At 37.3% G+C, this 12,167-nt stretch overlaps 1 protein-coding gene and 1 long non-coding RNA gene across 2 annotated transcripts in view; both read left to right on the top strand.

Annotated features, from left to right (window-relative positions):
• The window catches only part of LOC139125228 (hyalin-like), an 8,502-nt gene extending 781 nt beyond the window's left edge, over positions 1-7,721 (top strand). The window contains exons 2-4 of the mRNA XM_070691329.1: positions 5,075-5,305; positions 6,619-6,858; positions 7,081-7,721. Of these exons, the coding sequence (XP_070547430.1) occupies positions 5,075-5,305; positions 6,619-6,858; positions 7,081-7,352 (743 nt within the window). The 3' untranslated portion in view covers positions 7,353-7,721. The remainder of the gene's footprint in view (positions 1-5,074; positions 5,306-6,618; positions 6,859-7,080) is intronic.
• Positions 7,722-8,550: 829 nt separating this feature from the next.
• Positions 8,551-11,731, top strand: LOC139125238 (uncharacterized). Its single transcript, XR_011550167.1, has 3 exons — positions 8,551-8,631; positions 9,844-10,169; positions 11,630-11,731. It is a non-coding gene; the product is annotated as an uncharacterized lncRNA (long non-coding RNA).
• Positions 11,732-12,167: the final 436 nt, after the last annotated feature.

The following is a 12,167-nucleotide window of genomic DNA, read 5'->3' on the forward strand; positions in this document are numbered from 1 at the left end:
TTATAAAACAATTATTATATGTTGATGAAAGATGGAAATATAAAACACATCATTTGGATTAACAGGGAGCATGTTGATGATCTGTGAGATTCTAAACCTTCAATTTGACTTCATATCGCCTTAAAAGTAATAACAACACTCCCCGAGCCTGGCTAAACTTTAGTATTTTATCGCGTAACATCTTCGCCTTTTAAGAAAGTTAAGGGTACTTAGGGGAATATACCAAATGTAAATATCCTGGTATTGCAGTTTACTTTTTTATTTGGATATACATTATGTTAATAGATACACTATGGTATCAAACGCATTCTATTGAGTCATTCTAAAACATAGATGTTTAGCAGCAAAAATCATCAAATCGAATGATATGTGTGCGCATGAATTCTCACAAAAACCTATGTTCTATTTTCAAAGAAAAGTGAACAATTTTTTTTCCTGGGCTTACACGAAGCTGAGAAGGAGAGAGTATAAAAGACCACGTTACAAGTATAAAACTGTCAAAAATGCAGAAGGTCGCTTAGTTAAGGCGGCAATTAAACATGCTTTAAGGCTTGAGAATTTCAATGTACAGTATATGCCAGTATATTTCTTGCTCTCATAGCAATTTGATGTGGACCTACAAGGCGACACGTTTTCTTCTTCTTCTTTTTCATCACAATAATTTGACGGAGAACTAAAATGCCACATTATGCGGTTTTCCTCCATACTTCTCCACCTGAAAAAAAAACATGATTAAACGAAATAACACGGGATGAGATCATGCAAACGCCCGAAATATCATTATTTTATTTTGCTTCATAATTTGCATAAAACTTCGGCTTTCTTAGCTCATGTATCTTAAATACGCAGTATTTGTAACTTTTAACCTTTTTTATGTTCGAAATTACATATTATTCTCTTACATCCATCGTAAAATGTTGTTCAGTAAAGGAATAAGCCAAATTTGTGCTCCTGTAGTGACATACAAACGCTAGATATTGCCCGATCGAGTTGGATTGCCGCGCGGGTTTGTTGACAATTTGTAGGCTGTGCACGTGATCGAGAACGCCGATACTGATGACATCATCGAGCCTGCAACATTCTTGGGGCCTTGCCATGCCACGCCACTGCCCGGGTAATCGCCCATGGTCCCGGCTGAATGACCTGCGAATGGTTTTATTTTGTTCTTCTCCGTTCAAATACGTACAGCTACTGTGTTTCAGAGAATACAGAACTTTGGCAGAGGAGGCTAACATTCTATTCTGGTACCGTGTGCGTTATATACGGATTATTCAAACTGCAGTCGGCAGCACCGATGCGCACCCTGCAGTTGGTCACTAGAACTCCGGGTACCGATGTAAAATCAAGACGACACTATATACACTTGGCTCACTTCTGTAGGCAAATAGCTATCAAAATTGAGTAACTTGAGTAATAAATTTTAGCTGATTGTCGCTTTAGCGGCAAGGTGATTGCGAAATCGAAGCAACATAGTTTGACAATGTATGGTAGGATGTCGAATGCAGTGAACGCGATGGCCTTTGGCGGCAAGTAAGGGAACCGTCAGTATTTACGACCTTGGGTTCATTCAAAAATTGAAAGTTATAAGGGGGTGCTCAAAATGTTTTTTCTTTGTCTTACTCTGTCCTCAATGACATAATGATTAGATGATTATATATATATTTTACCCTGATACATATTAAATAAAAAGAAAATAAATACTCTAACAGTACAAATAAATATCAACTAGATGAAGCAAGGCAAAAAGTACAAGTAGGTGCTACTACTAGCAATACTTATTATGAAAGAGAAGATAGTGACGATGAGAATGATATCGTTGTTCATGTACGCAATGGCACCAGCGACATTAAAGATGAGGATCAACAGTGGTGATGATGATGTCACACAGTAGTTTTCTGCAGTCATTACCAGGGTTGGAAGGAGAGGCTGGGTCATGGAGAAATGTTCTCGACAGATATCACTATAAGTGCACAGGATCTAGGACAAAACTGAACTGTTGTGAATTCATCCTTTATATTATCATAGAAATGTATATTTTATTTGACTTGAGTTCAACAACCATTTGGACATTTAACCATACCATAATGACATGCTACCCATCCAAATTTAACAATACTATATGGTTGGAGACCGCTCATTAGGTGAGCTTTTATATCTACAGATTATTACATGGGCTCAGGTAAGCCAAACTTTCTGTTAGAGGGGGGGGTACTCAAAGTCATCATGGTTGGCTGGGTGCGACTCAAATTTCGGAGTTTCTAATGTAATTCCTACGACCCCCAGATCGTAATAATGACGGCTCCCTAAATAGCTGTGAACGCCTGAGTCAGAACGATCGGGACCAGTATACGCACTGCTGTATCTCAGCGAAAATTTAGAAAAAACAATGGAGCTACTGCTAAGAAATTTACAGACTCTTGGCTCTTGATGCATCAGTTACTGAACTTTTATACTGGTAAAAAGGCATTCTGAATACAGCGGTAAATTTCCTCCCAAACGACAAAGGATAACACGCGGGCATTCTGCAATGGACGCTGTCAATTTTACCTTGCTGCAGGCCCCACACCAATCTCGGCCCGGCCCCGCTGCACTTGTGCAGTCTACTACCTCCATGTAGTACAGCCTTACAGGTCTAGTAGCTTGCCAAACACACAAAAACAACGTCGCAGTATAAATTCCATAGGTCAGAACCGTTGATCATAAATTTTCAGAACCAGTGATGTTTAAAAGTTTTGTATTGATCACTTCATTTAGGTTTATGTGAATGACTTTCTCATCGAGCTGCATCTATAATTGTCCCGGGCATTGTCCATGCAAATTTGGGGCCTGCCTTAGCTCCCTCCGATCGTCTGTAGACTACAGCCTGAGCAAATTGTACAGTTGTGAAAGTCAGATTTGTATCATGAATTTTATACAAAAATATAAACAACAGCATCAAACCAAGAGGTTAGTTTGCTGTCAGGCCGGGTGCGCAGGGGACGACTTTGCAGTGAGGCCGGGATCTCTCTTGTGTTTGAACGGAGTTTGAACTTCCATCGCATCGCAGCTAGCCGATACTTGTTGTACTACTGTAGTCCTTGTGAGGATTATATACCCGTTACGTTCGATATTATTTTGAAATACTTTTAAATTTAATAAGTAAGACTTTTGTATTGCATTCAAGATATAATTTTTCCTTTCTGAGCGTTTTCAATTACGCCGTACGGCAACGATATGCGAAGTTGATAGGCTGTGTTGCCTGCAGCGTAGCCGGCCTGGCCGTACACAAAACTTCGTTTGAGTAGACGGAGCAGAATCAGTCCCGTCATTTATTTTCAACGAAATTTTCATTATACTCCATAATGGAAGAAACGACTAGTTCAATGATTACAATGGTGAAGTGTTGAATTTTTATTCATATATGTTTTTCTCTCTCAATTCATTCAGCAAACTTGAACTCCGTACCGTCGGTCACAATGCCTTGCATGAAGCTTACACTCGACTGCCTCCGTCGTTAGTTTAGCTGTTCAAGACGTTTGTTTGCACGGCTCATTATAGTCGGAACAATCTGTAAACACTTACATATTTATATCTTTCCGGTATTTCACCCAACTTTCGCGCGTTTTTAGCTGAGTCTCCAGTTTCGATGGACCAGACCTTTTCGAAGAGCGTATGGTTTCTACGGACGCCACAGTAAAACTTGCGCAGATGTGGTTGAGCATGCGCGGTGGTGTGATTACGTTTCGTTTCGTGTGTCAACAAAGCTGACTTCTGGTCCGGACAAGAATCATTTTTCACTCCTTTTACTGTTAATCGTGAGGCGGGCTGGGCATGCAAACCATGCGATTCAGTATTATTATGGTCTACTTTCACATACTGAGGATGTCATTTTAATCAAAATATGAAAAAAATTGTTAAAAGTTACAAATACTGGGTCTTTAAATACGGGATGTTTATGGCCAACATTTTAAACGATATAGGAATCGCTCTGTCTTGTAAAAGTCTGATTAACAGTCCCTCCCTCACTGCGCAGCTCTTGTCCTTCACGGTACAATGACGCGCCCATAGTGTCCTACCATACCAGGAAAGAGCGATAGCGATCATGAAAGCGATGGCCTTATGAAGCATGGGGCTTATGCATTTGTAATGTACAGGGCGAACAAGACGATGTCGTCGCTCTTTGCATTTCAGAGGTTTTGCAGGGGTCTAAATGGTAACTCTAAGTAATTTAAGACACTGGTTTCCTTGTTTGTGAAAAGTACGGCATCAAGAATTATCAAGCGATATCGAAGGGGCCGCGGAAAGAATTTTTTCCCTGAACCCCCCCCCCAACTATCCATAATGGTGCACCTCTTCTACATTTATTCCATTTTTACCGATGGCATATAATGTTTGTTATACTCTATGACTTTTCTAACCATGTAATTGTTTGTGTGTTATTGATGTAATTTATGTTAATGTGTAACAAGTGGAAACCATTGTTTACCTTAACATTTCACGTTTTTTCTACATTTGTGATTCAGCCTGAGAAAATTTATAGTGTTCTGAGATTTCCAAATGGAATCTTCATGCTTGAAAGAAAGGTTGCCATACGTGCATCAGGAGTAGGGCATTTTTTTGATTAGGCATTTTAGCGTTGAAATCAATTTTCTGTCTATATAATCTGCTAAAACACTTACTTGTGTAAGACAAAAATAATTATAGTACTGCGAAGCGTGTTTTGGGATATTTGAACAATTCTTGTGATCCGACCAATCTTGCTAAACGTTAAATCAGTATATTAATCTAAATATGCAATTTTCGGCCTTACGTATAGAGGTTTGTAAACTTTATACCTTAAAGGCAACACAGAAATTATGTTTGCGCATTTTACAAAGCTGGGTTGATTTCGCTAAGCATGTAAAATCATTATTTTGATATTCAGAAGTTTATTGTCGACTAGTCCTTTAGGCAAATTTCAGGTTATCAAGGTTCCTGTTACTAACATTTTCATGCTAATCCACTTACTCAATAACTTTCTAACCTGTATTCTCTTGAGAATAAATATTAGCGTTTCTTACTGTTTTTTCACTGTCAATATGTACCATTAATGCAGGTCTGTCATTGTGTACGTTTGAGGATGGTTTCAATCGTCCTGGATTAGACATGGCCGGCATGCCACTTTCAATATCGTCCAGTGAAGACTGCTGTGCCGCTTGCATAGAAACGTTCGGATGTAAGGCTTGGGCGTACAGGAAACCTGGTGATAATCCGCCTGTTTGCTTTTTGAAGCACAGTGTACCGGATAAATCTGCAAGTCCTATTCTGATATCAGGTTTTGTACAAGGTATGACAACACTCTATTTATAAATACGATTGAGTTGCCTCACCTCGAAGTGAAGACATCATTCAATATTGTAATAACTAGGGTACCATAAAAAAAGATCACGATAAGGAAATATTCGCTTGACGGTGAATCACTCAGTAGTGAAAAGTTTATTTTAAAATATGTAATTAAGAAATAGAGTTTTATAGCGATCAATAGGAGATCGTAAAAACTCAGAATAGCTTCATGTTTACCTTTTAAAGTCGATATATGTAATACTTGTCATGGAAATAATGGCTGTCAAACAATTCAATGTGCAAGTAGACCTTTCAAATTAGAGCATATAGGCAGCCTATGACTACATTGGAGCGGTGTCTACTCTTCAAGAGTAGTTGGCCATGCTCGAGCACTTTGCTAAGGTGTCTAGATATTGCATCTTCTACGTTACAAACGTCAAAATAAAGCTTGCTTCAAAGAATGAATGGTCACTTTATTTGGAATAACTTGGTTGTTAGGTTACCTTTAGCATACCGTATTGAAGATTAATATAGGTCGATGTCAAATGTGGGCTTGATCGTTTCAACTCCTTTTGAAACATTTTACATCATCTGTAGTGCTATATCGGAGAGTTTATATATCATTAGTTTTCGGCTTTGATTCTAATTCCGTTTTCGAGTTAACTATACGTTTTCCATTGATAGTTTTTGTTTGAAAATATTGAATAAATTTGAATAAGTTCCATTATTATAGAATCTATGGGCAGTGCCTGGTCAGTAGTGCCAAATTTTATGTAGTTAATATGTGATCGTTACCAATTTGAAGAGATGACCTTCAATATGCTCGACAAAGGGCAAAAATTTTAACACAGCGCGCTATATTTCGTAGGAAATATTTGACTGCAAGTGTCAAGGTTAATTAAATGTTCGTCCATGCTTCACAGAGACTGGGATGCTTTGAGCATAATTTACTTGATAGTTTTGAAAAAAAACAAAGCAAATGAAACTGAATATTTTAAATCATGTAATAAGACTAACGAGTTAAAATTGAGACCAGTGGTATTGCTTGCCTTTGTTCGAAAATATTTTAGCAGAAGATGGTTTACGTAAACCGATGAGGACATCAAGAACGTAACATTAAACTTTCTGGAACTCCTGCCGTTTGCGTTAATAATAAAAACGCGTGGACGGTTTGATTTCGAAACTTGGAGTTGTATTTTTTAGATATTTTACAGTTACTCTATACTGAAAAAAATATTTACGCCAATCACTAATGTCTGATCTCAAAACAAGTTTAATATTTCTTTTGGTTTTCTGTATGATATTTTACCTTTTCAGATTCAGAGCAGCCAGTCGTTATTTGTCCACCAAACATTGAAACTGATTTAGAACCTAATATGCGTACCATCCAGGTATCATGGATGCTTCCAAACGCCTCAGATAATTCTGGTACGGTCCGTGTATCGGGAAACCGCGAACCTGGAAGTAACTTCACCACGGGAGTCACAGCAGTGTCTTACGAAGCTGAGGATCCAATGGGCAATACGGCTAGTTGTGAATTTACTGTCACCGTTCGGGGTACGTTAAAAACGACGGCCGATGTCACTGGAAAGTACAATGATCTCGTCGTTTTGGTTTGTTTGTTTGTTTGTTTGTTTGTTTGTTTGTTTGTTTGTTTGTTTGTTAGCTTACTTGCCTGTTTCTTTATTTCCCCATTTGTTCCTGTGTTGGTTCCGATGAAATTTACTATAAAGTTTCATCTCGTTCAGACTTTGTACTTTGTTGCCCCTTCTTGTCTAGACTCAGCAAAGCCTGTCATTACATGTCCACCTGGCATCAAGACTACGACATACATACACATGCCTCACATCCCAGTAACATGGGAATTTCCGAACGCCACCGACAATTCTGGCAGTGTCACTGTTACTGGAAGCCATGAACCCGGAAGTAACTTTACCATCGGTGTCACAATCGTGTCCTACGTGGCTGAGGATACTTTTGGCAATACTGCTGAGTGTTGGTTTTCTGTGACAATAGGAGGTATGCCGTCTAAGAGAACAGTTTTTAAATGAGCTACATGGCATGTGGGCGATCTCAATCAACCTGGTCTTTATTTGTTTGATTTGCAGTCTATTGAACTGATAAAATATAGACACGTTGAATACTAATCTTTTCACAATTTAATAAATATCAGATCCCTTCTTCCCACCTACTCACTCACCAAATGGATCATTAAATAAATAATAGGCCACTTTTCTGATCTCGGTGTCATCAAGTCCATGGGTATTGGGTATCAGGATCGAAACCTCTGCAAAGGAAACGCTGAATAGACCATTTGCAATAATATTTTTGGCATAGCCAAATAGCAAGCTGCCCGCCCCGTAATACTTTCAAATCATGGTGAATTATGAAAATTGGAATTTAGAGTCTATACTCCATACGTGGACATCAATCATACTGTTAACAAAAAAATGTCCTTATAGGCTATCTGCGTATAAGGATAATTACACCAAATGCCTTGAAGTCGGGTGAAATGAAATTATGGTATCCGTCCAATTCTGTTGTGTTTTGCAAGAAAGTAATGGCCGACTTTCCGTGACATATTTTACCATCGAATAATTGACGATATGAAGGTGAAGCGTCATTGCACTCAGTGGCCTAGAATCAACGTGGAATATACGGCCTAATATGGGAACAAACCGGATCACGATAACCTATTCGTTTCTATTAGTGCAAGATGCGAGGTATAATGATATTCAAATATGCAGATTACATTAATGAGCATTGTTTCGGTATTAAAATTCTATGCTAATGACCCTTAATCAATGTGGAATATTCATGTACCTCGGATCTTGCATTGTATATTCGTTTACCTTAATTCTGCTTTCAATAATTTAGTCACTTGACGACATCAAGTTATTTTTTATTGTTGAATTGAACCGTTTCTTATTTGTTCTGCTTGACTGAACGGATGAAGTTGTCTCAAAGTCGCTATTTGATGACAAGAATGGAACCTGGAGGGACGTATCAATATCAAAGGTTGGCACTAATATTATATTTAATCTGCGCCTATTATATAGGAGGTATAATAACATGATGGAGCACTTGAATGTAGTAAAACATTACTCATCAGACCATTTTGCAAAGGCCGTGAACATTTGTTATGATATTATGCAGTATACCTGATGATTTCATGATCAGTGATGGTTGAAGACATGAATGTTAACGCCTGCATTGTTTCGTCTCTAAATGTGTCAAAGGTCATCGAAGGGATTAATTACTTATCAGATGCTATCTCTGAGATTACCCGTGTCAACATTTCCGTAAATGAAAGCCAGGCTATGGCTCAAGGTGAGTGACGACATTTCTCTATATTAATATATTTATCTATAATATCTCATACCTTATACTCCAGCAAACAGATTGTGACACCGATGGTGAAATTATGTCGGTTAAATCTACAAATGTAATCTCATCTGCTTTTCTTTCTACGTTACACACTTGTTTTGTAATAATTTGCAATATTGCAACATTCAGCTATACGGCACCTAACACTTTTGAGAAATTTGAAAAATATGAAAATCCAATTATTCCAATCGTGTTAGATGTGTATCGGTTCAGAGGAATGCTACAGTATTTAATAATCTAAAACAGCATTGTATCATTTTATGATGTAATGCATATTTACAAACCTAGCAACGCGTTTTATTCACACTCAGTATCATCGCAGTTCGTTTCACAAAGCATTTGTGTGCGAATCTTGGAGAACCACGGTCGCGCCAATGAATATCAACCATACTTAGAAATCGAAGACAATGTACTACAACAATATGCTTTTTCCGACATAATGAATGTTTACCTTTGTGACGATGATCATGAACTGAAAGGAGACAATGACAAATATACATTGGTGATTTTGCGATCCTTTCAAACTGTTCATATATGCGCATCAGAATTCGGGGGAAGCGCGCATGCAATATCTACGGCCGTATGATTCATATTCAGGTTAGGTACGATACCCTGTCCGGCGCTCATTTCATATTTTGTTCGCAAACAATCTGCGATGTGCGAGGGAGAAAGAAGCAATAATGGTAAAATACGCAAATAACGTATTTTTCTGAGATGAACCAGGAGGTCAAACACAACACCTAAGGGATTCTTGTGGGGAGCAACATTTATTAAATATTATTACTACTTCTGAGCCGATCAACACACTTAAATTAACCCCGATATCATAGAAAGAGTATACTTACTAACCTAAAATGAAGTTTGATAATCATGTATTCTGACGCTGCTTAACTCGTCAATTTGATTATAAAAAGCAAGAAATGTATACATTTACGAATCCTTGCAAAATAATACGGCATAATTGTAGCTGTATTCATTTAAATAATTGTCTGAAACAAATTGTCCCAAATATTTTGTGTCTGTATGTCTGTCTGTCTGTCTGTCTGTCTGTCTGTCTGTCTGTCTGTCTGTCTTTCTCTGTCTCTCTCTGTCTCTCTCTCTCTGCCTAATTAAATCGTTCCTTTACGGTATTCATAATATTCGTTCTGTATACAGACATGCTAGAGGTAATGGACACAGGAATAACATTGGTACAGAAAACATCGGCTGAAGTTGAACAGGGTTATCAAGGCAAATATTTGCTGATAACATCCGTATTGAACGCAACAGATAGCCTAGCAAAGTTTGTTTTACGCTATATTGTGCCTGGCAGTGGTCCTTTGGTAATTAGTACTTCTTCCATTCGTCTGAACTTGGAGAGTGACACTGCAGAGAAACTCACTAACATGTCAGTAATGATGGGAGATGGAAACGGATTTAGAATCCCGCCAGCAGAGAATCTCTTTCCTAATCAACCATCACAAAGTACCCTCAACAGGATTGTAAGTATAAGTTAAGTTACAATGCCCTTATGCCTGAGATAAAGACAAAGTCAGATATATGGAAGGGAAGATTAGTTTTCGCAAATTGCGTGCAAATAACTAGATAGGGTGCTGTAACTGTTTTGGAAATAAAACGACCATATTTCATGGTGAGCATGTATGCATACTATTTAACTTTATTTGACAACGTGTTGTAATGTTGTCACTGTGGTACGGCAAAGGATGCGCTTGGACAATTTGCAGTATGTCGCTCAACGCAAAGAGGAGAGTTCTATGCGATGTCCCTGTCCAAGTGCATCCATTGCTGTAAATTCGTAATAGTCTTCTTATTATACATTATCCTTACTTAGCAAAGGTTTGACTGCTTTCGAGCTTGTGTGCAATGTCTACGATTTTGGTAGTGTGGTACCATGGTTTTGACGCGCGTCTGGATAGTTTGTTAAGGTTCCAAGATAAGAAATTGACCTTTATTAAACTAACAATTCTCCGGTGCTTAATAAGCTCAGAACCCCAGTAAACTAGATGCCTAGATATATAGAAACATTTTGATAACAAGATTGTAACCATTGTTTGCATAACTATCACGTGACACGTAGTTTGCATATACTTGCAAAAATCATTTTCCCTATATTTTGTATCGATACTTCAAAATATCTTACTGAAACTTTCTGGGATGCAAGCTGTCACAGCGCTCTTAGAAACTGTGTCTCGAATTTGTATATCTTGCTTAGTTTTTTTGAAGCACAATTTTAAAGAAATCAACTAGATTATCTAGTTTTGATCACCGCTCTGGAAGTTTTTCTGGCATACAAATTGTTTAAGAAGGTTTAATAAATATCTGAGAAACACTTTAAAAGATCTTTATGACAGTTTGAACTCACACGAATTTCAGCCACATACCTCACGTTATGCAGAGGTTATGCAAATTTACCTGTCACGTGATAGTTATGTAAACAATGGTGACACAATGGTAACGAAAATGTTTCCCTTTATCTAGGCTGTCCGAAAATATATAATTTGCGGGGGTTTTAAGCTTATTAGCCACTAGAGAATTGTTTCCTTAAAAAGATCAATTTCTTGTCTTGGAACCTTTTTTAATCTGCAGAGCTTGAGACATATTCTGACAGTAGTCAAATTACTCCCTTTATAACATTCGACAATGAACGCAAACAGGCATCCGAAGAATGCAGTACATATTGGGATTAGGCCCTTAAACGGTAAATATTACAGAGCGCGCATTTGTTCGGCTCATTCAAGTGTTATATATATATATTATATATATATATATATATATATATATATATATATATATATATATATATATATATATATATATATATATATATATATATATATATATATAATATAAAATAGACATATTATAAATATTCATGGAAAAGCACAAGCTCGTGAAACCTTCAGCATTCTGACCTCTTTACTGTTTATTGAATCAACACTAGGTTAAATGGTTAAATAGAAGATCATTTCAACTTGGAAATGAGGCATACACAAATGATGTCTTGAGTTTATCCTTTACAGATAGAGAAGACATTGAAATAATAGGTAAAATATGAAGTCTACAGCGTTTACAGTCCTTTCAAAACACAAGCGGCTCATTTATGCTAGATACATCATTTTTATTGGTGACATTTGTGTTTTTATTGTCTTCATGTCATGAAGTTTTGTAATTTGACCTGCAGAAGTTGTATTTAGTATAACAATGTGTGCTTTTCACAGAGAGATTCCGAATATAAAGTGCAGTACAACCGCAAGTAGTGTCTTTTTGTTCGAAAAACAAAGTTTTATTATTTACTTCCATTCAAATAACGAAATTAACAACACTAGGACAAGATTTCAAAAAACATGTGTCTGGCATATTATTATTTATCTTTATTGTATCGTCCATGAAATATGTCTGTCGTCTCTTTTAAAAAGCTACGGGGAGACGCTGTTTTGATTGTTTTCATATGTAATACATAAAGTTGGGACTCAACACAG

This window comes from Ptychodera flava, chromosome 3 (genome assembly GCF_041260155.1).
Source record: "Ptychodera flava strain L36383 chromosome 3, AS_Pfla_20210202, whole genome shotgun sequence".
Classification (NCBI taxonomy): Eukaryota; Metazoa; Hemichordata; class Enteropneusta; family Ptychoderidae; genus Ptychodera; species Ptychodera flava.